This window comes from Petaurus breviceps, unplaced genomic scaffold, assembly GCF_028583685.1.
Source record: "Petaurus breviceps papuanus isolate PSGF00001 unplaced genomic scaffold, PetGlider_PUasm1.0 90779, whole genome shotgun sequence".
Classification (NCBI taxonomy): Eukaryota; Metazoa; Chordata; class Mammalia; order Diprotodontia; family Petauridae; genus Petaurus; species Petaurus breviceps.
Genome location: NW_027187344.1, coordinates 8903871 through 8930421, shown reverse-complemented (window position 1 = coordinate 8930421; position 26551 = coordinate 8903871). Strand labels below are relative to the sequence as shown.

Here is a 26551-nt window from a genome sequence, read left to right as displayed (position 1 = left end):
AGCACTGCTGTTTTCAAATATCTGAAGGGCTCTTTAGTACGGTTTAGTAGGAAAAGCAGTGGCCTTGGTGTCCAAAGGTTGAGGTTTGAATCTCCATTCTATTACTTAGGAACTTGTATGACCTTACGCAAGTTACATCCTCCCACCCCCAGGTCTGCTTCCTCATCTGTAAAATAAAGAGGGGTGAGGGGGGCGGCTAGATTAGTCCCTTCTAGCTCACAATCCCATAGCACGCTGTAGCCCAAGCACACAGAACTAGAGCCAACGAGCAGAAGCTAGAGTGTGGCAGAGCTGTGCCCTTTGTACATTTGTTTCCTAATAGGGTAGAGTAATAAATCCCGTTACTGTTTGCATCGTGGTAAATGCTCATCTGTCAGTAGTTCTAGAGTTTTGATCTAGGTATGAGGTCACAGTAGATGACATTCTAAAAACCAGTTTTAAGACTGATAACCAGATGACTTTACAAATCAATCCCCTGCTAAGTTCTTTTAAACAGCAAACTACTCGTGATTTAATTTATGCAACTTCTTTGAAACACATGACCAAAGGGAGGATGGGTCTCTATGAAGCAAAGTATTCTACAAAGATGCCATAATACCGTCAAACACTTCCAGTTATCAGGCAAATGTTCAGAATTTTCTTCCTCATTCTAACCAGTAGTTTATGTATCTTAATGATTTGTTAAGTGTATAAGGCAAGGGCTGACAGGCCCAATTTTGCCCTGAAGAAATGTATTCACAAACTAGAAAATCAAATTTTATTGAAAAACCAGTTATTTGTATTTATAAATAAAAACACTATTCTCAGCATCTTTATTAGATGCATGTAAATTTTCCAAGGGTTTGGGGCTGAGAGGGAAAAGGGTAATATTTAATCCCTTGATCATAAAAGCAAAAACTGGTCATTGTAGAGAACAGAACTCACCACATATAAATAAGGACAGGAGGTACATAAATAGTGCGGTTGCTCTTCTTCAGAGCAAGGGCATCATGGGGAGTAAAAAGAGAGATAGGCATGAATGGAACATGTGATTTGGCCTTCCTTTCTGGAAGTCATAATGGAAACACGCTCAGGATACCACATTACTTTTCATTTGAAGAACAATCCTGTTTTTCAGACTGTTGCAATCCTCACAAAAGTTTTGCTAATTAACAGTTATTTTAGTACTACCACACTGAACTTCCTTGAAAGGACTTTAAGGCTTTCGTAACATACAGACAATGAAGAGCCCCAAAAGTTCATCTTCTCATACATTTTTCCTTTTCTTTAAAATCTCTCAGTTCCTATGGGCAGAACTGACAAGACAGCTTCAATTACCCTCTTCTGACAGATTGCTTTCTCCCTATTCCTGCCCCCGGGCTACGCTGACACAAATCTAGGGAATTCTTTCCTGATGTTTGTTTTTGTACTAAAGACATGATCATTATCAAGATTTTTTGGGTAAACTCTCAAAACCTCAAAATTTAGACTCTTAAGGATAATTTCTCATGATGTTAAAACAACTATTTTGAGGCAACTCATCACATCTTACATAAAACTTATTTGTCTTTCTTTGAAATAGAAACTTGTAATTAAAACGTGATTTTAAAAAAATCATAGGCACTATAACAAACATGTTAGATAATGAGTGACTTCTTTCATTGATGCTGTTCCCATGTAAGTTAGGGAGGCAGATCCAGGCTTTTGAAAAGGTTCAATGGCTACTGCAGATTCCTCTGAATAAAAAATGCAAGGAGAAATTCCTTTTTTTATAAAAGACTTAAAATTCATTTTCCTCCTCATCTAGGAAAAGGAATTTGGACAAAAAAAAACCCAAGTGTTTCCATTTTCAGTACTTTCTTTTTCAATGCAAATAAATGCACCCTGAAATATTTAGTCATCATAGTAATAATCCAACTTAGTGTATACAGTTTTGCAGCCTTTATCAGAGAAAACTCTCTCTTCTTTGGGGAAGAATGTCATTTCCTCTGCTACTCTAGTTACAATATCTTCATCAACTTCATAGCCACGAGATTTCATTTCAACTCTGATGCACATTTTTAGGTGTTTGTATTCCAGAGGAAGAAATGGAACAAAATAATCAATGAGGTTTCGGTCAATTAGGCTACTGTGCCAGAAGCCACCTGGAAAAAAGGAAAACAAAGTCAGTACTGGTGAAAGTTAGTATACTTCAGGAGAAAGAGCAGTGGATTTATAGTCAGGACCTGGGCTCAAATTCTTACCTCACATACTTCAAACCTGTGTGACTTTGGGCAAATTATTAACTGAGGAGGTTAGGCCTGTTTCCTCATCTGTAAAATAAGGAGGTTGGACTAGATGACCCATAAGGTTGCTTCTAGCTCTGAATCTAGAATACTATATAGTCAGGGATAACAAAAAGTTACCATCCTTGCATACTTTCTGGCCCATCAATACTACCACTTAGCCCATACTTTAAAATATATGAAAGAGAAAAAGAACCCATATATAGAAAAAATATTATAGCAGGTTTTTTTTTTTAAGTGGCAGAGAACTGAAGGGATGCCCATCGATTGGGAAATGACTAAAGAAATCATGGTATACGAATATAATGAAATAATATTGTGCCATATTAAATGACAAAATGGCTGGTTTCACAGAAACCTGAGAAGTCTTATATAAATTGATACAGAGTGAATTGAAGAGACCAGGGAAACAATCTATACCAAAACAACAGCAATGTAAAGACAAACAACTTTGAAAGGCTTAAGAACTCTGGACAACTCAATGACCAATGCCAGTTGCACAGGGCTAATGATGAAGTCTGCTATTCACCGACAGGGGGATGGTGACGGACTTGGGGCACAGAATGAAACAGATATTTTTGTACATGGCCAATGTAGGAATATGTTTTGCCTGACCACCCTTATTTGTTACCAGGGTTTTGTTTTTGTTTCTTTTTGTTATTTTCGGTTGAAGAGCTGACAGTAAGAGAGTGAAAATAAATGCTTGTTAATTAAAAAAAAAAAAAGCTTAAAAAACCAAGGAACAGGGGCGGCCAGGTAGCACAGCAAGTAAGAGCACCGGCTCCAGTGTTGAGAAGACCTGGAGATCGAATCCCGGGCTCGGACACTTAGCACCCACCCAGAAATAACTGGCCGTGTAACCTTGAGCAAGTTACTTAACCCTGATTGCTTAAAAAACAAACAAAAAAAAAAAAACCAAGCAACAGCAGGTCCTAAAAAGTTAAAGTTAGGAATACCAAAATAGTTCTGGATGAAGAAGTTCATATTTTCAACTCACCAGAGCTGTTCTAGCCCAGTAGAATCCTTTTCCTTCCCTAATGGAAAGAAAAGATTAAAAAAAAAAAAAGAAAAACTATTAAAATTGTTCTGAAATATTTATAGCTGGGGTAGCTAGATGGCACAGTGAATAGAGCACTGGCCAGGAGGACCTGGGTTCAAATCCAGCCTCAGACACATGACATGCTTACTAGCTATGTGACCTTGGGCAAGTCACTTAACCCCAATTGCCCTGCTTTCCCCCCCTCCAAAAAAAACCAAACAAATAAAAACCAATAAAATATTTAGAGCAGCTCTCTTTGTGGTGGCAAAGAACTAGAAAATAGGGGGATGCTCATGAGTTACAGAATGGCGAAACAAGTTGTGGTATATGATTGTGATGGAGTACTACTGTGCAGTAAGAAATGATGAGCAGGTTGATTTGAGAACAAAATGGAAAGACTTGCAGGAAATAATGAAGAGTAAAATGAGCAGAACTAAGAGAACATTGTGTACAATAACAGAAACATTGTTTAAAGAATAACTTTATAAGGGTGGCTAGGTGGCACAGTGAATAGAGCACTGGTTTTGGGAGTCAGGAGGACCTGAGTTCAAATCTAGCCTTAGATGCTTAACAATTAACTAGAAATGTGACCTTGGGCAAGTCACTTAACCCCAACTGCCCTGCCCTCCTCCCTCCAAAAAGAATAACTGAAAAAATAAACTATTCTGAGTATATAAGTATTCAAATCAGCTACAAAGGACCTATGAGAAAGATGCTATTTACCTCTTGAAAAAGAAAAAGAAAAGATAAACAGAAGTACACAGTATGGTTTTATATGTATGTACACGCATGCATATCTGTGCCAAATGATGGCCTTCTCTAGTGCAAAGTGGGGAAGGAAGGAGGGGAGAAAGTTCAGAATTAAAAATGTACCAAAAAACTTTTTTAGAAAGATAATTTAAAACTATGAACATTTCCAAATGTTCAGAATGAGGTCTAGAACATTCCAGACATGGCAGAGAGGACTGGGAGATAACAAAGCCCCCTCCCCAACCCATATACACGAAACACTGAGTTACACACAGACACATACACACACACAAAGTGCCACTTACTATTCTTGTTATTGAAGACTGATACAGATAACGCCTGCTCCACATCTTTCAGTTTGATTTCTTCTCTCTGCTTCCCACTCCTCCAGAAATCTAAAGCCACATCTGTTATTCTTTCAGCTCCTGCATTGCTGTAAAATGTGTACAAAAATAAGGACTTGCTTTAGTTGCTGTGAAGACAATCCAGAATTCTTCATTCCTTCCGAATCTCATCTTACCTGAGAAAGATGAAGATGGCTTTCTGATAGGAGACCCCATCTATCAAATCATAGTAGTCTAGGAATGGCTTGATAGCATCTATAAGCCCTGCGTGCATCTTATCCATTTCATCAAATATGAAGATGGACCTTGCACAGGCACTCACATTCCCCCGAATCCACAACTGTAACTGGTCCTGGATTAGAACAAACCAAAAATATCCAGGGGAAACTTCAGTAAGAATAACATAGAAGAATGTTACCCCGGAAGTAGCTAAAATGTCTAAGGAATCTTTCTTTTAATATCACTTAAATGCTATGCCAATCTTTTTTTTTAATCTTTTGTCATAATTAGAGAAGAAATAGGGAAGAAAATTATCCTTCGTATTCTAATGAGGAGGATATGGGCTACTGAATCATAGTATGTTACTATCTATTGATTATCTTTCCAGATAACTGATTACTGGAAACAATATTATAGATTGATTGTCTGGAAAGAAATCATTTTAGGTTCTAATTGAATATGACTGATTATAAAACAAAGCACACTTAAGAATAACCTAAAGAACTAAAAACAGCTTATGAGCTCAGAATAGTAGTACTAGTATGTCTACACCAATAAAAGAAATACTGAAGAAAATAACTTTAAATATTCTTACTCATTCTTTTTTTTTTGAGGGCAACTGGGGTTAAGTGACTTGCCCAGGGTCACACAGCTAGTTTTTTTTTGTGTGTGTGTTAAGTGTCTGAGGCCGGATTTGAACTCAGGTCCTCCTGACTCCAGGGCCAGTGCTCTATTCTATGAGCCACCTATCCGCCCCACTCATTCTCAAAAAAAACCCCACCTCCCCAAATACTTTTGCTAAGGCAGAGTGAAATCAAACAGATAGGTTATAGAAATGGCACAATGTGAAACAGGGCTGCATTGATGGAAGACATGAGTTCTTGGCTAGTTCTGCAACTAACTAGTTACATGAGCTTAAACAGATAACTTCCCCTCTCTGCACCTCAGTTTCCTCATGTGGAAAATGAGAGTCTTCTCTACTAGATGGCTCCCAAAGGCCAGGCCCTTCCAGCGTCACCTTCGATTCCTGAATGTCAAGCTTACCAATTCAGCACAATGGACACTTCTTCAGGAAGCATTACTAAACCCCAACAGCTGAACTGCTCTTATGTGTCAAACATACCCACCTCCCAAATGCTGTGTAACCTTTAGGAATGTGCAAAGTATTATATATAAAAACTGATATCTAGAAAAAAATTCTCAAAGATCATTCATTTTTTAACATATTATTCCATAAACTTCATTGCCACCCACACAAAAAACATCCAACAAAGCCCAACCCTGAAAGGTTCCAAATTATCTTCTTGCCTTGTACTGTCTGATGTTCCCAGCATGTGGAAAGTGCAACGTGGACACAAAGAGGTGAACATAATCACTGCTGAGTCCACCTTCATAAATGTGCTCAGCTATGATCTTGCTGACAAAATTTTTCCCTGTGCCAGTCCATCCGTGCAGGGAGAGGGTAAGAGGTTTCTTAGACTTCGGGTTACTTATGAACCCAGACACAGCATTTAAAATCACTTTCTTTGCAAGGTGCTGTCCAAAGAGCTTGCTGTCAAGGTCCTTCTGCAATGCTGAGGGAAAAACAAAACTTGTCATATACAAGTAACCAACTGGTTTTCAGCCTAGATAAAACATACTACCAGCTAAGGTTTGGTTCAGATCTTCAGGGATGCTAACCACCTATGATTAGCAGTTGACTAAAATAACCTGACTCTTGAACCCCAAAGAAATACTGTGGAGGACTCTCCCTCCACCTCCTAAACCTTTGCTATTTCTTCCCTGCTGCAAACTTCCTGGGCCCCATCTACACCAATGACACATCATCTTCTAGCTTTTTCAAACAGGAACAAAAACTGTCCATCAGTTTGGCAGAAAGGACTCTGCCTCTTCAATGTCTACATCACATCTGAGGATTAAGTACCCAAATCTGACCCTACTTTATGGCCCCCATTCTTGGGAAAGGAGGAAAATGGGGCTCAGATGTAGACTCAACCACTACCTGTACAACTGAGGGAGGCAAGACTCCCTCTTTCAATATCTCTCCTCTTCTCAGTTAAGAAGATATCTTTAAGAAGATTCAATTACAAAAGTACTCTATTTTCTCTGGCAAAGAAGGCTGAAGAAGGGTCTACAAACACCAGAAACCCCCCCCCCCCATTTTTGTTGGAGGCGGCAAGCAGTTCCCTGTCTCAACTCCCAACCTCCTCCCCACAAAATCTCTTCCCTTACCCGGGTAAGGGAATCTCCCACTTTTTCCATGATATTCAAATGTCCTCCCTTGTCCTTACCAGGTATTCTCTGGTATTACCAGCACTCCTCACCCCCTCTCCCCACTTCCCCACCCAATCTCCAAGTTTTACTTCTTTGTGATCTCTATCCTTGAGGAAATATAATACAATGGGAAGACCACTGGACTTGGGAGTCAGCACGCTGGGTTTTAATTCTAACTTTGCTACTTTAACAATGGCTCAAATTTCTAGATTACAAAGTCTTTTTTTTGACAATACTATGAGATGAGTTTTTTTTCTTTTTTTTCTTCTGATCCAGACCTGTGATTTCATCTGTAAGTGGGAACTTCTGGTGTGGAAACTCCCTTCATTGATACAGATGGGCAACTCTTTGGTTATTTATACAATTTTTCTGGGGGCACTGTTAAGTGACTTGCCTAGTGTCATACAGGACTTGAACCCAGCTCTTTCTGACTCCAAGGCTACCTTTATCCACTACACTATTCTTGCCTCTCCAAGTGGTGATCTCTGTCACGAAGTGTGGCCAGCTCTTGGGCCAGCTTATTATGGTTGGTCCTCACCAATTAGGAGCATGGCCCCAAGCCTTTCAAACTGGATAGGGCATGCAATTTCACTCAGACTTGTTCCTCTTTAAAACTAGCGTACTAAACCTAACCCAGCAACCCTTCCCCTCCCCTTTGGCAACTATAATCAAATCAATACTACCCTTTTTTTTCTGGAAAGGATTTGCCAAGAAAGCATCTCTTAAATATCGTGCCAGGTCCCATGCTAGATACTGGGCATACAAATACAAAGAATAAAACAATGCCAACTCACAAGGAGTTTACATTTTAACTAGGGAGACAACAAGGTCATATAAGTATAGATGGAACAAACATAAAGAGAATAATTACAAAGTAGTTAAACAGTAGTTTGGGATGGAAGGGCCCTAGAATTTGAGTAGAAGCAGGAGGGGTCCTATGAGGCAGGGGTGTTCCAGGCACAGGGAATAGCCAGGCCAAAGGCCTGGAGATGGAAGATGGCGACCACTCACCACCTTACCCAAACTCCCTTCCCTACCACCACTCTAGTATACATTTCATCTCTCCCAGTTAGAAAGGAAGCGCCTGGAGGGCAGGGGCCGGCTCAGTTTGGTGTTTTATCCGCAGGCTTTGGGTAGTGCCTGCTTCTTTCGCAGCCAGGTGGCGCTGTGGAGAGAGGGCGGGGCTTTGGAGTGGTCAAGCACCGGGTGGGGATAATAACAGCACCTGCCCCGCAGAGTGGTTTAGAGGATAAAATGAGTTAGCATATGCATAAGGCGCTGGGTAAATGCTAGTTATTAGTATGATTCATCTATCCATCTATCCACTCGTAAATTTCAGAATGAGGATTCCCAGGTCTCCTGACGATCCAAATCCAGACATTATGCTTTCCTACCACTTTGTTGTAATCTTGGGCAAGCTATTCGTCCTTTCTAAAGAGCCTCAGTTCACCGGTCCGGTCAAATGAAAGGGCTGAACTAAAGGACCTCGAAGGTCCTCTCTAAATCAACACCGCCCTCCTAGAGGACCCCCGCTTCCTCCCCACATCAGAGACTGGGGTCTCTCAGAGTCAGAGTCCTGCCCTGGATGCTTCTTGGCCCCCCGCCTCGCACTCCTGACCTTCAGCCTCCAGGGAGCACTAGCGGGTTTGGAGCTGCTCGTTCCCCATCACCCCATTGTACTGATGAAGAAACTGAGACTCAGGAGGGGCAAGGGGAGAAGCACGGCGGCGGCAGAGGCGGGCCGGCGTCTGCACCCCTACCCTGCCTCCAACCCCGGCGCCCCGTCTTCCCTCCCCCCGCCACATCCCGTCCCGGGCCCCGGGACCCGCAGCCCCGGGCCGGCCCTACCTTCGCGGCTGAGGCTCCGCTTCTGGCTGCAGCACTCGGTGAAGAGGCAGTAGAGGCGCGGGTAGGAGATGTAGCCGGTGAGCACGCCGGCCAGGGCCAGCCCCAGGCTGATGGGCTCCACCGCCCGCACCAAGGGCGGCGCCAGCAGCAGCAGGCCCAGGGCGGCCCGGACCAGCTTCATGCCCGGACCCGCACTGAGCCGAGCCAAACCGAGCCAGCCCTCCCGGCCTCGGCCTCAGCCGGTGCCGATGACAGGCCGCCGCCGCTTCCGGCTCCGCCCCGCTTCTACCGCGCGCCGTCATCTTTGTGAGGGGGAAAGCACTTCCCGGGTCTCTTCGGAGCACTGGCAGCGAAGCCGAAGCCGGCCATCTTGGAGTCGGGCAAAGAAACTCACCCCACCTTCCGGCCTCCCCTCCCCCTTCCAGCTCCTTAAGGTTGTGGTTCTCAAACTTTTTAGTCCCAGGGACATTTTACACTCTTAAAAATTACTGAGGACCTCAAAGAACTTTTCATTACATGAGTTATCTCTGTCGATATAGCCTGGAGTCAGAAAGACCCGAGTTAAAATTCAAGTATGTGACCTTGAGCAAGTCATTTCAATTTGTCCGCCTTAGTTTCTTCAACTGTAAAGTGAGTATAGCAGCACCTACCTCCCAAGGCTGTTGTGAAGATCAAATGAGATAACATCTGTAAAGCACTTCCTGGCATACATATACACGTATATGTGTGTATGTACCGATAATCATTTAATGTATTTTAGCCAAAGTCTGATTTAATCAAACAAACTGCACTGATTGATCTAAAAATGCCTTTCCCTGTGTTATAAACTTCGAAGACCAGAGGTGAGATTCCCCTTATCTTGGGACTTACTCCACATGACAGCAAAACAGACATCCTGAGACTATAAAATGTAAATAGACCCTGCTCTGGTCGCTGTCAATTTGCATTTACAACCAAGGAATTGTTTCAGATATAGTTAGTAACAAATGGAAGTCATAAAGTTTGTGGCATGTCGCCCTGACTTGGGATGATTCTGAAATGTATAAAAAGTCTTAAGTTTCCTCTGTTCACCAGTCAGGACTTTAGTCCTGCACTCCTTGCGCAAGTTCTGTTAGCTTTGAGGAATAAACTCTGTAACTGTGTATCACTATTGGCTTGTCTCCTTTAACCTAACCTTATTAAAAGTCAGCAGTACATATATATGTATACATACACACACACACACACATATATAAGCATTTATTAAATGCTTGTTCCCTTCCTAGAACTTAAAACTTGATACAATTTTAAAATATCCATTTATTAATTTAAAAATAACAATCCATCACAAGTGAACAAGAATAATGTTTTACAAAAAATATTTTCCAAAACAAAGAAAATTTAGTGAGAAGGCATTGTTACAAATCCTTTAAATTTTTGACTTAATAGAAGACACCTGGATTTTCCTATCTGCTTCTGCATTGTATACTGTGATAGTTTTGGCTGAATATATGAAGAAAATAGTGCCTCACACAGATGTGTAGTTGGAAGAGGGAGGAGTATTTTAATAGGCAAGTAAGATCAGCATTTTTAGGAAAATAGTTTTGATCTCAGGAACCCCCTGAAAGATCTGAGGCCCCCAAGGTTCTAAGGACCATACTTTAAGGAGCTCTACCTTCCCAGGGTATCTTGATGTGTCAAGGTTCTGAAAGCCTTCGACCATCTAGTTAACTTTTTCCATTTTACAGATGAGGAAACTGATTCCCAGGGAGGTTAAATGACTTGCCTAAAGTTGCACAGGTGGCAAGTTATAGAGTGGATTTAATCCAGACCCTTGGGAACCAGTAAGCTTTCATATTGGTGATTTTTTTCTTCCTGTAGAAGACAATGAATTTTGTCTTGACTTTTTTGTCCTTAATATCCACTCTGTTGCCACAGAACTAATAGGTATATTTTCTAATGCTTGTACCAGATTTCTATGCCAGTTAGGCACTTCCCTTTGCAAGGAACTCTGTGTTACATTAAACATTAAAATGACACCCTGAGCTTGGATATAATAACCATTCTCAGACCACCAAATTTCTCTTGGTCAACTGTACCCTAAATATTGAATTTAACAGGAACTTAATATGGAAAACAAGGGGATGCACCTCAATACCCAAGGTGGCCACATACTTCTCAAATTCACCAGCCAAGTGACATTTTTCAAATGTGGCTTTTTTCCTTCTACCATTATGACCAACTAATACAAGTTTTAACTTGGAGGAGCCTTGGCGATGGTTCTTCTAGAAGCATCTCCATCTTTGCCTGAATGAACTCTCAGACTGAGTTAAGTGCTTTTCCTACCATACATTGCCTTAACTTCAATAGGACTTGGTTTCTCTATCTATAAAACGAGGGAGTTGGGCTCCAGAATCCCTATAGGCCAGAGGTTATGTGATTCTTGACAGGAAGGGCAGCCTTGATGTGTCTGTATTATCCACTGGTGACTAGTCTGCCACAACCACATTCTCCACAGAGACCTGTCACAACCAGAAAAACTTCTCCCTAGTGAAGCAATAAAAGGCCATTGATCAGCCTTTTCAATTCTATTACCAGAATTCACTAATAATTTGACATATCATAAGGTCATAGAGTCCACCTGGTGTTCAACTCCCTTATTTTAGAGATGGGGAAGTTGTGACTTGAGATCACACAGGAAAGAAGCACTAAAAGCTAGATCACATCACTGTGGTCTGGCAGATCAATCTGCAAATAGGTCACAGAAGTGAATTCAACTGGACTGCCTACTATGTGTTAGGTTCAGTGTTAGGAATACAAATATAAAAATGAAAATCTGCCTTTGAGGATCTTACATTGATATTCAATATACTGAAGAAAAATCACATCTCCACAGATAAGTACAAAATATAGTTTTCACCTGATCTATAATTGAAATTATATCTATGTATACATCTATAATTTCATTGGCATATAAAACTCTCTACCAATATAGACTGGCATACTTGTCAGTGAATCAGCCATCAGTCAATAAACATTAAGTGACTCTTACGTGCTAGGCACCATGCCAAGTGCTAGGGATACAAAGAAAGGCAAAAGAAATGTCTGCCCACAAGGAGCACACAGCCAAAAGGGGGAGACATGTAAACAACTTATGTACAAACAAGACATAGGCAGGATAAATTGTAGATAATCAGTGGAGGGAAGGCACTAGAGTTGAGGGATTGGGGAAGATTTCATGTGGGTGGGGCTTCAGCTAGGACTTGAAGCCAAGAGGTGAAAGAGAACATTCCAAGCATGGAGGCAGACAGAAGAAATGTCCACTGAGATGTATTATCTTGTTCGAGGAAGAATAAGGAAGTTGACACCCTTGGATAATGGAGTACGTAGTGGGGGAAGGGAGAGCCTTTGTTCTAAGGCACAGTAAGCCTACCAAGTCACAGGTCTACCACTTATGAAATGCCTAGCTTATGAATGCCAGGGTTAGGACTCACACATATAAAAATTAATGTAACTGTCATCCTCAAAGTTATATTGCTTTTTAAAATAAAGTTTTATTTGTATTATCTTCATATCACCTATTCTTTTCCAATGTTCCTTTTTTCTTGCCTCTGAGAACTTTCCCTTAGAATTGCAATAGGACCCAGTCCAAAGAGGGCTGTCTTCCCGATGGAGATGAACTAACTGGTGAGCCTGCTTCCGTGTCAGCTAAGTAAGAATGGAGGGGACTGCTCTACTGGTCAGCATACCCTAGCACTGTACTGCCTAGTGAAGAAAAAGCTTTCCAAATGCATCAGTGGGCTACACTGGTTCTTCTTTCCTTGTGGTGAGCGAGGTATTACTGCCTGCTCTTAAGCCTCCAGGTATGAGGGAGCACCAAGGCCAACAACCTGGTCCCACGTACAGCTCTGACTACATGATGTCTTGTTCTTTTTGCCTTTTTGCTTATTCTTAACTACTTCTGGGAGATGTATTAGGAATAGACCATGCTGTGACTCCGTAAACTCTGAAGACCAGGGAAGCCACAAGTGGCCCAGGATCTGCAGCCCATCCTGGTGTTTGTCAGAGTAGAGACACATCAGCATTGCTGGGAGGAGCCCAGCAGTGGGCAGACCCATCAAGGAACAACTTTTCCAGCAGACAGCTGCATTCATAAGTAGACTTGCTGGGACAAATGGTTCCTGACAGCGGCTTTAAGTTGGAGCCTACTCTCCTCAGACACTGAGGTGACACAGGCCCCAGTGCAGCAGGGATGTTTGTATTTCTGACCAATATATCATCTTAGCAAATATCCTTTGGTAAAAATTAACAGATATTAACTGGTTAAATGATATTGGGACATTCATCACTGGGGCAATAAATGGTATAAGGGAGACACTAACTGGGGAACATGTTGGAACAAGGGGTTGAGTCAAAATAATATTAAAGACATTTCCAACTCCAAAGGGGGTATCCCTATTACTGAGTCGGAAATGGAGCCTGTCCTCAGGGGACCAGTCTCCAGAGGGGAGGAGGAGTGCCAGTTGGAATAAGGATGCCGAGTATATAAGGGCTATATAACAATAAAAGCAGGGGGGGGGGGGAGAAGAGAAGAGTTCAACAAAACTAAGCAACACGTTGAAAAGATCTAACATACATGCTGTGTACACACCCACAGTCCTCCACATCTGCAAAGGGGGTATCTTCTTCTATCTCTTCTTTGGGTTCAAGGTTGGTCATCATAATTTAACAAGTTTCTATTGTTTCACTGTTATTTCCATTTACATCGTTTGATGCCTTATGTTTTCCTGGTTCTGTTAACTTCAGTTTACAACAGTTCATGTTTTCTCATGCTCTCACCCCAGCCATCTTCCCCAACCCACCACTGCCCTTTCCATTTCTTCTTCTGGAAACTTGAATCAAATCCACACTATCACTGCTTCTGGAAAGGGCATGTTAGTTAAATGCTGTCTTCCCCCCCCCCCCCCCCAAAGACCTCCCAGACCAATCACCTTCCCTAGCCAGCCCCCTCTTTGTGCTATCTCCCCTTTCAGAACGTCATCTCCTGAAGGGGCCATCCTTGCTTTTCTGAATTTCTCTCTCCAGTGCTTGGCACACTTTAAGTGCTCGCTAAGTGCTTTTTTATTCCAGGTGTTTGAAAAAAAGCCTGTCACTGTGACCATACTCTCAGCCATTACAGCAGACAGGTCCTGCCAGGGTTATGCCCTTGCCACACACAGCACCAGAGCAGGATGTTAGTGGAAGCCAGTCCTCACTGCATTATCAGATCATGGGATTTTAGGAACTCGAGCCCTTGCCTGAGCTGATCCCTACAGCCACTTGGTGTTGTCTCTGATATGGACAACAGCTGATTATAGGAGGCCAAGTTAATGAAGGAGCAGTTCTACATTTGTACTAAGAAGATCTGGGTTCAAATTTCAGCACTGCCACTTATTACCTATGACCCAGGGCAAATCATTGACCCTCTCCACACCTGTTTCCTCATCTGGAAAATGAGGGAGTTGGATCAGATGACATCCACTTGAGCTCCATAGCAACAATCCTATTATTTTATTCTAATAAAGCTCACAAATCTATAGCACTTTACAACAAAAAGCACTTTCCTCAGAAGCCTTTGAGGTAGGCAGTGTTAGTATATTATTAGTTTAATGAATGAATGAAAAAGCATTCATTAGATGCTTACTATGTGTTAATCTCAAAAGGCAAGGTGAATAATCCCTCAATTTGTGGAGGACTTTACATTTATTCTCTTAATTGACAGGCCCTCAAATATCACATTTTGGACCTGACTTTCTTTGAATCAGAATTTTCAGCCTATAGCACAAACTTTTGGGGGCATCAGGAGTTTTCTAGCCTCCTAGCCCAGGATGATCACTGTCTTCCCATTCCTCAGTGAGGCCTAGTTTGAGAGAAAACCTCAAGGAAATCTACTATGGAAGTGGCAATATTTTTAATGGTAAATAATTCTGTGAAACCTGCCAATGCCTTATTAAACAGGTTTTTTTATGTCTTTTGAGCTGGACATGAAAAGTCCATTTCAGTTACTCACTCAGGTTTGCCCTTGGGGCTGGAGAATCCAGAACCCGAGCTCTTTAAGCATCTGAAATGCCAGACACCAGCAGATGTGGCAGAAGGCAGATCTCCCCCAAATAGAAGTGAAGTGTCTGGTTTTACTTCTATGTAAGAATTATGTATAATTCTATGTAACAATTAAAACACTCAGCTACAACTTCTTGATATAGAAATAAATTATATGGAATATCCAATAGGAATTTGGGAGAATCAGAAAAGCCACTGTTGCCTCCTTAGTCCTATCCTGGATTTCTTTGCTGTCTCTATTTTTTTTTTTTTAACAAGCACCACAGGGTTACTAAGTACTCACTTGATCTTCACAACCTTGTGAGGTAAGTAATGTAGCTATTAATAGTCCCATTTTATAGACAAGGAAAGTGTTGCTCAAGGGAAGGGAAAGGACTTGCTCAAGGTTACACAGCAAGTAGCAAACCTCAGTCTTCTAAATGATACTTCTCAAACAAGACTTCCTAACTAAGCTGTGGAACAACGTCTGAGCATAAGAAAATAGTTTAAAGATAAAATCACATAATTCCGGCAGTCTACTTCACATTATCCAAATATCAAAAGAAAACCAACTTATTTACAAAAGAGATTTGGAAACAGTAACAAGACTACTCTGACAAAAAAAGAAAAACCTCACAGCTTAATGAGGATATCAATTCACTGCTTAAGAAAACCTGGCAGGTAACAGGTAAGAGTATTACAGCTGATTTTCACATGGTCATATTCATAAACACACCTTTTTGCAAAAGAAAAAATAGGTTGTAAGACAACTGCATAGCCTACAGAGATGTAAAAGAAACAAACTTTTCCTTCTGTGATATTTACACTGCATCTTGTACTTGACAAAAAATAAACTCTGCAAATATCCCCTCCCCACCTACTCCCACTGAGCTGATATCAATAGCGTCTGTTCATCTTCTTAAACTTCTCGTAATGATAATCATCGGTTGCCTTTTCGTTGGGTGGGCGCTTGCGATTTGGAGGAGACCCTTAAAGAAAAAAAAGAAGAAAAAGATGTCAGCCATAGTTTAAAACTATATATCTTAGGCAACAAATACCAGCATCCTCAAGCAGGAGATACTAGGGATAGATTCTGCTGTTGGCCAAGGAAGATCATCACATCCCTTACAGGTGAGGCCTGGAGAGGAGAGTCACAGGAAGACAAGAAATTCATTTTCTTTCAGTCAATCTAATCATAAGCCTCTTAGAACATAGCCAGGTAGGCCCACAGACAGCAGACCCAGAGTCCATCCTAGGGGCTGGTAAGACCCACCTGAGTTTTTACTCCACTGGCCTGGCCAATGGGAACCCCAGGGCCAAGCCCACCCAGTGACAGATGTCAAGAGGATTTTGGTGGAGACCAGGACAAAGAAGCAGATGTGGGTTAAACAAAACTCTCTTGGGGTCAGAAATAAGAGGAGCCAAAACAGAAGGAAACCTATGACTTTTCTATTTAGGATAAAAGGAAAAGCCTGACAGTGCTGGGATTTGGGAAGGAAGGACGCCAAGGCAGAGTCCCTGAGCACCCCCTCTGGGAGTGTGTTCAGGAGCAGCTACCAAAGGAGCCCCATGTCTCCTACCACGTACAATGACTCTAAATACAGCTTAACCAATCTGCCAGGCTTTCTGGAAAAATTTGCAAGCTTTGAAAGGGTTATGACAAAACCAGCCTTAGATAAAATGCTTAGGGGGCAGCTAGGTGGCATAGTGAATAGAGCACCAGCCCTGGAGTCAGGAGGACCTTGAGTTCAAATCCAGCCTCAGATACCTAACACTTACTAGCTATGTGACCCTTGGCAAGTCACTTAACCCCAATTGCCCTATCTTCCCCCCCCCCCAAAAAAAGGTAAAATGCTCAGAACAAAGTTTCTTTAAAAAACATGTTGCCAATAGAGGCTTTTTCTCCCTTTCCTATTCCCACCATTTGCCTAGGAATCTCCCCACCACCCAACAGCAAGGAAGTATGGAGACATTTGCTCTTACTCTCAGGTTCTGGCTTCTCTGTATCTCCCACCCTGAGGGGTCGGGTTTTTGGCTCTTCTTTGTGCCTCCGAACCGGGGCGTTGAGCTCTTCATGATAAACTAAGAAGGAACAATTTGACAACAAAGTCAACACTGAGAAGCACCTACTATGTGTGGAACACTCACAAGTTAAAGACTCTTAAGTATTTCCTGCCCACTATGGTACCCTGAAAGAGGGAAGGTGGTGAGAGGACAGGGATGCCTGAGACACACTCACATCGGTTGTGCTGCACATAGTTCACAGCCATGTTGGTTGGAACAAAAGATGTCTCACTGTCTTTCTTTTTGTTCTGTTGCTCAGCCAGCAGACGGGCCTTGGCATCTTCTGTCGAAATGATGTTTTTTATTTTTGCACTGTGGGAAACAGAAGGAAAACCACTTACCCTTAAAATATGGGGAATTGAAAGGCAAGAGGTTTATAAGACTGCCATCTTCCCTCCACCCTCACCAATGAGAGACAGAGGAACGTGAATCAGAAAGAAGCTGGTGGGAAAAGAGTGGAGTTCTTTACTGAGATCCTCACCAACTCCACAAGCAAAGGAAGCCTAAAAGAGAAATTACATATCCACACAGATCATTTTTGTTTATTGTGTTGATTTGTTCCTATCTAAACTATATTGATTTACATCATTTCCTCCCTTTTAAAAACTGCTTTTTTAAGCCAAAATGAAGAGGGGTGATTAAGGGGGGAACTGAACTAATTACTGCCAACTTTACTGCTTCAAGAAGAGTTAAGAGGCCTTGAGGATCAAGAGGCCTTGCTAAAATCCGGAGCACCATTCCTCTGGGGCTTGTTCAGGACAGATAGGAATGGGTACAGTGCTTAAAAAAACTTTTATTTTCAACCTCAAGGGCCCTCCCTCAAAGGCTTGCCAACTGAGTGGCCCCTGTGAACAACCACAACAGCCCATCTCCTTAGAGGAGAGGAGGAAAACTACCTTTCCATTTCCTCCTTAAGATTATTGCCCATGAAAGCGTGTCTGTGTTTATGTGAGTGTGGGCATGTATGTGTACTGTACTAGCCTTGTGATTTCACTGGCACAGGGACTTCCCAGAAAACTTCCTCTACCAATGCAGAAGGGCACCTAACACTGCCACTTCTAGCCTTTGAATTATGTGGGGCACTGAGAAGTTCAGTGATGTGCCCAGAGTAGCACAGTTAGTATGGATCAAGGGCAGCACTATCAATTTCAAAGTCACTTTACCACCACTACTTCTCATGGTAGGGAAAGACAGAGAGAAAGAAGATAACTTAGGTTAAGTGGTGGCTAGGTGGCGCAGTGAATAGAGCACCAGACCTGGAGTCAGGAGGACCTGAGCTCAAATCAGCTTCAGACACTTTAACACAAAAACTAGCTGTGTGACCCTGGATAAGTCACTTAACCCCAATTGCCCTCCCCCCCAAAAAGCAAAAAAAAAAAAAAAGATTGGGTTAAGAGAAGTATTTCTATAAATGTTGACCAATTCTCCAAACCACAATCTGTTCAGGCTGCTGGTCCAGAGTCCTTGCCAGCCCTCCCCAGTTACATTTGCTATTCTTGAAGTAAGTAGCATGGCTTGAACAAGGGACATCAAGTTTACTTTTGATTTTTGCCTTAGGGCTAAAGTTCCAGTAACACTCCCCTTAAGTTCTACCTAATGTAAACGAGTCAAACTATATCAGGTGGTATAGTGTATAAAGTACGAGACTTGGAGTCAAGGAGACCTGAGTTCAAACCCTGTCTCAAGACACTTATTAGTTGTATAACACTAGGCAAGTCATTTAACCTTTGTCTACTTAGGTTCCCCCATCTGTAAAATTAAAATAAAAATAGCACCTACCTCCAAGGACTGTTTGTTGTAAGGATCAAATGAAATATATATGCAAAATGTTCTCCAAATCTTAAAGAGCCATATATGCCAGCTATTATGATTATTTCTAATAAATAGATTATTTCTACTGACTGAATAAGGAGAATGAAGCTTACTCAATGCCTAAGTCCACCTCAGGGATGCCACTCAGCATCTGGTTGGACAACATCTCTTCTGTTTTCTTAGCTGAGGAGACTCGAATGCTCTCGGGGAGCTCATACAGACAGTCTTCAGCATTCTTCAACTTCACCTTCTGCTCCTCATTTTCCACAATTCCTTTCCTCTTCTTTAGCTCAGTCTCAATGTATTTCATCCTAGAATACACCAAGGGACAGCAGGTAACATATGAACTCTGCTCTGTGCCACAGCTCTTTGGCTGAGCCAGCAGAAGAAGAAAGCATATTGAATTTCAGCAACTGCAAGATATATGGCAAGGGGTAGGAGACAGAGAAAGGGAAAGAATTCTGAAGTCTTCTAGAAATTCTAAAAATTTCACTTGAATCATCTGGGAAAAAGGATTTAGAACCCACATTGAAAGCATTCTCTGTTCATACTCTAGAAAACAAAAATACTAACATGTCAGCATCTTCATCCCTTCGGTTGGTTTCTGCTGAAAATGATGTTCCTAAGTTGAGGTCCTCCTCTTCATTAATCCTAAATGGAGACAAAGGTCTGGTATCTTTAATGTTTTCTTGGAAAACAACCTACTAAATCCATTAAATAAAAAACACAACAAAGAACATTTTGTGAGTTATTCTTTCACAGCTGCTGTTTTCCCCAATCTCTCTGAGGATACAAGTGAGATTTCCTAGTACTATGGGCAATCAAAATTGAGCGTATTCACAGGGAGAGAAAATGTTCTCAACAGTTTCAAAAAATGTTTTCCACCAACCTGTCCTTGTTTCTCTCCTTAAGTTTCTTCATGTCCACCATTCCACCAGTCTTGATTTTAAATGGATCATCCTACCAGATAAGAATGATGATAAAAAAGCAAGTATGGTTCACATTCATGTTTTTATCACCCAGAGTTCAACTATCCAACAGTTATTAAGCACTTACTATGTATCAGGAACAGTATTGGGTGCTATACCCTAATACTCAGGATCCTGACTAGGTTAGGTATCAATAAATGTTGATGAAGGATAGAGAACCTTTCTGGAGGACAACCCACTTCAGATCTGCTCATCATACAACAGTGCTTTACTGAACTATATAGCACTGTTTTACTGAACTAAATCACACTTTTAAAACTTGCTAATCTTTCAGGGTCTTCCTTCCTAGCCAAAATGCTCAGGCATGTCAACAAAACTCACCACTAGAGTTGTCTCTTCTTGCACTTTCTCCCCAACCAGGAGGGCTACAGCACTGAGGAAAAAAAAATGGTGAGTACAACTCAAAGTCAGGAAAAGATAACACAATCAGTTTAGAAATTCACTATCCAAGGTGACAAGAAAAATTCATGTGAATAATGAGGGCCAAAAAGGCATGTCAGGAAAGATGTTAAAAAAAAAACCCCCAAACGGACTAAAATTAATGCTAACTCTCAATTTTGTAGATATGCTCTTAGTTCTTAGAACTGGATCAGGTGTAGAAGTAGCTCAAAACTCCATCCTTCCCCCTACCCCCTTGCCCCCCACCTCAGGTCAAAAAGGTAGGAAGAGCCAGCACTAGAACCCAGGGCTTGTGATTCGAAATCCAGTCCCCTTTGTACTACTCCATTCTCAACGATCTTTCCAAATATTGCTGACAGTGGCTCAAAACTTCTGCCAATTCTTTCAGTTCCCAAGGATGTAAATGGTGTGGTCATGGTGACTTGAATTCATCAAAGGCAACCCTTTCAAGTTTTTTTTATCATGTCATTTTAAGTGCGAAGCATTCTCCTTGGCAGAGAAAACTGATGCAAAATAAATACTAAGCATTTTGTACTATTTTGTACTATGTCTACTCCTGATTTTGAACTATTGACAAGCATCTGGAAAAAGCCAGGGTAGCCAGATAGCAGATGGAATGCCCTGGTATACAGTATGACACAGAAGATGGGCTAATTCAAGTAGCTGTGCATTTTTTACAGCATTACACAAAGGGGCTATCCAGAACATAATTTTTTCTTCTCTTCTGACTGTGGTTCCCAAACCAAGGTGGTTAGACCTACCTCACCCCATTAGGCCGTCTCCTCAAGCTCTGAACTTCTTTTGTTTCCTCAAGTTTCAACCTGAATATAACACACACACACACAGAAATGATTAAGTAGTCAAAAAATCAAAATAAAATGGGGTCTGGTTATTGAGAGCCCTATCTATTGGCTCTGAGACTCTGCCCCAAGGGGACCTGTATTTCCAACTAGTGACAGGTTAAGAAAATTTGACAAGATTTCTTTATTTGCTGGGGGACAACAGTCCCAGAGTGTAGCAGTTTTTGACCATACAATGTGTGTAGAGCCCAGGAGGTGAGGAGGATTAGGGGAAGTTTAATGCAGGTCAGGAATTAACTTTTTTAAATTTACAAATTAGGTTTCAGCACCTTTCATTCTCCCCATTCCTCTCCTCCCTTCTTTCCTATATTTAGTACTGTACTGTTTTCTCTCACAAGGGAGGAAGTTTTGTAAAGCTTCTGTCTAGTATGAGATAGAGCATAACATACATGTATGACTATCTATGTAAGAATGAGAACAATGTCTCTACTGCCCACCTCACAGGATCACTTGACATCTATAACGTACTCTGGAAATCTTTGAGAGCTACATAAATGTCAGATGTGATACTATACCGCTGGAAGGATGGTTATACTACTGTCATAGGAAGAGAACACACGAAATATACTTTAGGCATAACCATTCATTCAAGAGACAGTTACCCTTCAAGACCCGTGTAAGGAGTGGGGATACAAAACCAGTTCCTTTCCTCAGGGAGCTGCCATTCTACTTCGGGGGGCGGGAGGCCATATGGATGGCGGCAGCTCTCGAACAGCGTTTGGGCACTCGCCCCTCGGTGGACCGATAAGATAAAAACCAGGCAGTCCCAGATCAACCCCTGAGGCTCAGGGTTAGGGTCAAGGTCGGCTGTCGCCTCCTCGTACCGAAGGCGGCCCTCGCTCGCCCAGACCAGGGCCTCGGCCGTTCCCGGAGGTATTTCATGGGGGGGGGCTTCTCAAAGTGGCAGTCCAGCCTCCCCCCACCCCGCTGCCCACTCACCGGACTTCCTCACTGTCCTGCTCGTCCGACTCCGACTCCGAGTCAGCGCGGCGCTTGCGAAAGGTCTTGCCGGCCCTCATGGTCCTCCGCGCCCGGGCTTCCCCCCAGGGACTGCCGCGGGGTCCCCGCGACGGGGCGTCCCAGCCCCTGACCTGCGCAACTACTCAGGGCTGGTTCCGGCGCAGGCGAGTGCGGTCAGAGCTGCTTGCGGCCGCGGCGGCGCCGGGCCCGCCTCCGGCTCCCACGGCCCGCACGGGGTGCTCCCCATAGGGCCGCGCTCTCGGGAGCCCGCCCCGCCCTGGTCGGCCCCGCCCCTCCCCTGCGCCGCCACTGCCGCCGCGGCCAGCACCGGGGCCGAGGGGGATGGGGAGGGAGCAGCCGCGCTAGCGGCCACTCCGGAGCCCAGCCCGCCGAGGTGAGTGTGGGCGCACGGGGCCGCGGCCGACCGTTATCCTTCAGAGCCGTGGGGGGCGAGGAGGGGAGGAAGGCTGCGATCTTCTGCGGGGGGGTGGGAAGAAAGGGGCCCCCTTCCGCTCCCCCTCCCCCCTTCCTCCTCTTCTTTGCCCCCCTCCCCTTTCATTGCATTTCCTCTCCTCCCTTTTCATTCCCTTCTCCCCTTTCCTCCCTTCCGCTGTTACTCCCCTGCCCTCCCTTTTCTTCCTTTCTCCTCCCTTCCTCTCTCTTTGCGTTCCCCTTCTTTTTCTTTTTCCTCTCCCCTTCCCTTTCATTCTCCTGCCCTCCTTTCCCCTCTCTCCTCCCCCGCCCAAATCCCCAAGCTTGAGCGGTGGGCAAAGTTATGCCACCCACCCCCACCGCGCACGCCTGCAAAGGTGCCTTCCAATGAGACAGATTTTGGCAAATATAAAATCCCATTTGTACGATTGTCTCTGGTCTAATTCAGACTGTAGAGAGTTGGCCTTTTAAAAAAATGAATGAGATAGCCTAAAGTAGTACTTTAAAAAGCAAATTGTATTTAGGGACTTAAACATTTTTGCAACATCCCACAGCCCTGATGAGTTTTTTAAGGGAAAAATTAACCCCTTTCCTTCCTGTTGTTATTATTTTAAAACTAAACATCACCAACGGTTGCATCAGGCTCTAGGCCTCTATCATTCCTAGCCAATCAGAAAGGAGCCTCCTATATTTTTAGTTAGTATAGTAGCCTAATGACTACTGGATTCTGGAAGGAGGAGGTCCTGTACTTGATTTTCATATTTACTTGCAAGTGACCTTGACTAAGTTCGTTAATAATTCCATTACTTGCTTTCCTTATAGGTAAATGGAAGAGAATCAAACCTCCTCTCTTATACAAGTTCTGTGAGGAAGGATTAAGTTTATCTTTTAAAAGGGTGTTTCCAGAAGACTAAGGCTTTATGTTAGTTGTACATAGTAATTGTTTACTTTTTTTTTTTTAAACCATAGGGGAGCTCATTTCTCCTGGTTGTTGGATCTTCCACTAGCAAGTTATCCCAGTTTTAATGGAGTCACAGTGATCCCCATTTATCTTCCCTAGTATCCTTTTCAATTACTTATAAATGTATACACCAATGCCGATTGTTTTTTTTTGTCATACCTTTGAACTGCCAGTGTTGACTGGTGCCTGGGAAATAAGGTGTTTTTTCCTCTGGAAGGGTGAAGCTTGACTTGCCCTGGGCTACAGCATATTACAGTGTATCACACCAAGCTTGCAAGGTAGATGGCCTAGGTGTCTTTAAATACAACTTAATAATAGGTGCCAAGGACTGGACATCTCATCTCAGGACCATTGTTTTGGTCATTGCTTACTAAGTACCCCTTCAAAGATTCTGAACTCAGACTGTGACCTGGGCCCCTGTGCACTGACTATGCCCTTTGATGGAAGAATTGAGTGGATAACCTATCTCATAAGTTACCCTATGACTGAATGAAAGATTGGCAGCGTTGGTTTAGTTAGCACTGTGCTACAAATTTGAAGACCTGAGTTTGAATTCTGGCTGGCCACTGGTTTGCTGTGTGATCTTGAAGAAATCACTTATACCCGATGCTTCTGTTTCCTCATCTGTAAAATGAGACTGATATCTGTATTACCTACCTCGCTGGGGTTTTGTGAGGATTGAATAAGATCATGGTTGTAGACAATGTAGTATAAAGCATTTTATAAACTATAAAGCATTATTTTAACGTCAGCTTTTATTACTATGAATTTAAGATTTAATAAATGTTTGAGTTGTGAGAATATTTTGATCTTTTCGTTTTGTTTTAGGAGGGATATTTAGTTCTGGTTTGAACTGGTTTGATAGCTATTTGCTTTAAAAAATTTTTTTTGGTTTAGGTTTGAGGTCAGTGAAATTCGTATTTGTGGTTCAGCAGATTGGTGCCATTTGTTCTAATTCCAAGTTTAATGGTACAGTGGAAAGGGCACTAGACCTGGGCTCTGCCTCTGACTTTAAGTGTCACTTTGCCACTTCCCTAATCTAGCCCTCAGTTTCCCCAGGATGTTAGACTAGATGATGTATCATTATGGGCTTTCCAGCTCTAAAAGAACACACATCTAAGTCCCTGTCACTTAATTGAGACTTCTCCATCGAAGAAATTCTAACACCACACACAGGCAGTATGTGTGCAGCCCCCTAACACTCCCCGAAACATAAGAATGAGATGAAAATGTAATTGAAAAATATTTAAGAAAAAATATAAAAATACAATAAAACATAATGTTAATATGTGGTTTTCTAAATCAGTATGTGGCCTACAAGGATCTTTATGTTTGGTATAATGGCCTGGTTTCTATTTAAGTTTGACACCACCGATCAAGTGTATGTAATAATTAAGCTAGCATTTGTATAGCTCTTTAAGGTTTGCAAAGTACTTTACATATATTTTATTTTATCCTCACAACAATCCTGGGAAGTAGTTGTTATTATTGTCCCCCTTTTACAGATGAAGAAACTTGAGGCAGATAGGTTAAGTGACTTGCCCTGGGTCACACATTGAGAAAGTGTTTGAAGCCAAACTAGAACTTGTCTTCCTGATTTTAGTCTAGAGCTTTATCCGTTGCACCACCTAGTTGCTAGGAATGCCTAGTATGTCCCTTGTTTTTTTTAACGAAGCTTTGCTGATTTTCCCTACCCCATCCAGTCCTGCACAGTATATGAAAACCCTGTCCTATCGAATCATTGTTTCTTGTGCAGAACAGTAGTGTTAGGTGCTATAAGGTCCCTGCCCTCAAGAAGCTTACAATTTAGTTGAGTCTAGAGATCCTTACAAGTTAAATCATTCAGTTAACTAGTATTTATTGAGTGCCAACTATGTGCTAATCATTGAAGATGGAACAAAGTCTATCTAGTGCCTACCTCCAAGGACCTTACACTTTAGTGAGGAAGACAGGATATAAGGAGTAGAAATAAGAGCAGCAATATTAACTGATGTTTGTTTATTATAGTGATGTACAAAGCACTTTCCTGACAATAACTCATAACTAAGAAAATTAAAGTATTCCCTGCCCTTCTTAGATTGATGTTTGTATCTTTTTGTTCCAGGCATCTTTTGACAGTGCTTTTGAAGCAATAGATATATAATAAATGTTTGCTGAATTGAATGTGTGAAAATATAAATATTCATGTTGAATTTAACAACAAAAATATTTAAATAACAGTTCAAAACAATATAAGATGTTATAAGGTCACAGCTGATTGTGCAGCCAGTTATGTAGCCAATAAGTGCCACCAGGAGCCAGCCATCACTGGGAACTGGGCTGGGCTGGACCTTGCAGGAGGCTTGAAGGAGATGGAGATGGAGCTAGAGCCAGCTCTGGAAGGTTAGGCAAGAAAGAAGGGAGTCTTGCTTGCTTTTCCCGTTGTGGCCCTATGGGACTACCCCAGTTCTCCCTGGATTTCTAAGGCTTATCCTAATACCCTGGTTCTTTGTGCCCCGTCAACACCGCCCCCCTCTCCCCTGCAAGAAGACTGTATGCCTCCTAATAGAATATAAATTCCCTAAAGACCCAGACTGTTCCTTTTGGGGAAGTGGGGTTGTTTGTCTTCTCCCAAATGACTAGGATGTAATTGGTTCAAGTCCCCTGGTACTGAACAATGGGGTTATTGACAGCTGACACAGGTTTGCTCTCAAGGAGATGGCAGTCCGTAAGAGAAAGGACAGGAAAGGTGTTTGATGGCAAAGGCGATGGATGGACCCTTTTGTTTTAAAAAAATATTTTACTGATTCTCTTAATAAAAAAGTCACTGTCACTTTACAATGATCCCACCTATCCATTGCACCGTCTTCTATAACAAGTAAAGCCTGCGTGCACACATTGGCCGGGTCTGAAGATGTATTCTTTGTACCGCTCCTCAAGTCCCCCATCTCTGCAGAAAGGCTGAGCACGGTCCCCTTTCCCAAGAGGATATAACCGGGGCACTGGGGGAGAGGGCCGCCCAAGTAAGCCCCAGGAGTCCCCGCCTCCTGGGCTCCGAGCTGGGATGCCTGCGGGCCCCGCCTCCGCCCTTGGCCTAGGAGCTGTTTGGCTTCTCCAGCCCACGCCCCGGGCTCGCTAGCTCGTGGGCTCGCTCTCTGGGTTGGAGGCACTTCCCCAGAGCCCCCTGCCCTTGCTCGGTTTGTGGACCAGCCCGGCACGGCGCCCCTCTTCTCCAGCCCTCTCCTGTACCTGTCCTGGTTTGGGAGGAAGCCTCCCCACCCCACCCCCGTCCCTTCCCCC

At 42.7% G+C, this 26551-nt stretch overlaps 3 protein-coding genes across 8 annotated transcripts in view; 1 reads left to right on the top strand and 2 right to left on the bottom strand.

The window, feature by feature from the left end:
* Positions 1-743: 743 nt before the first annotated feature.
* The window catches only part of TOR1A (torsin family 1 member A), a 381690-nt gene continuing 355882 nt past the window's right edge, over positions 744-26551 (bottom strand). The window contains exons 1-6 of one of the 3 annotated variants that reach the window (XM_069069393.1): positions 8739-9009; positions 5925-6190; positions 4574-4749; positions 4359-4486; positions 3262-3298; positions 1962-2123 (exon numbers count right to left, since the gene is read on the bottom strand). In XM_069069393.1, coding sequence (XP_068925494.1) covers positions 2105-2123; positions 3262-3298; positions 4359-4486; positions 4574-4749; positions 5925-6190; positions 8739-8919 — 807 coding nt within the window. In that variant the 5' untranslated portion in view covers positions 8920-9009 and the 3' untranslated portion in view covers positions 1962-2104. Of the gene's footprint in view, positions 2124-3261; positions 3299-4358; positions 4487-4573; positions 4750-5924; positions 6191-8738; positions 9010-26551 lie in introns of those variants that run through there. The other 2 variants (XM_069069392.1, XM_069069389.1) reach the window with 2 other exon arrangements.
* Positions 10023-22045, bottom strand: CUNH9orf78 (chromosome unknown C9orf78 homolog). Its single transcript, XM_069069394.1, has 9 exons — positions 21859-22045; positions 20821-20880; positions 19982-20033; positions 19561-19631; positions 19245-19322; positions 18785-18982; positions 17035-17171; positions 16779-16877; positions 10023-15784 (listed from the first exon to the last, which is right to left on the bottom strand). Exons 1-9 carry the CDS (start codon positions 21936-21938, stop codon positions 15693-15695), a joined length of 867 nt encoding a protein of 288 aa, XP_068925495.1. The 5' UTR covers positions 21939-22045; the 3' UTR covers positions 10023-15692.
* Positions 22135-26551, top strand: part of USP20 (ubiquitin specific peptidase 20) — a 58627-nt gene continuing 54210 nt past the window's right edge. For 2 of the 4 annotated variants that reach the window (XM_069069367.1, XM_069069368.1), the window contains exons 1-2: positions 22135-22273; positions 23281-23550. The gene's annotated coding sequence lies outside the window, so the exon portion shown is untranslated. The remainder of the gene's footprint in view (positions 22274-23280; positions 23551-26551) is intronic. The other 2 variants (XM_069069369.1, XM_069069371.1) reach the window with 2 other exon arrangements.

Excerpts from the sequence above, each read along its gene's own strand:
- CUNH9orf78 (XM_069069394.1), bottom strand. The coding sequence starts at position 21,938 with ATGAGGGCCGGCAAGACCTTTCGCAAGCGCCGCGCTGACTCGGAGTCG. Across the intron at positions 20,034-20,820 it reads AGACGGCCTAATGGGGTGAG|TGCTGTAGCCCTCCTGGTTG; the intron begins GTAGGTCTAACC and ends TTTTTTCCTCAG. Across the intron at positions 16,878-17,034 it reads CTATGTGCAGCACAACCGAT|TTTATCATGAAGAGCTCAAC; the intron begins GTGAGTGTGTCT and ends GTTCCTTCTTAG.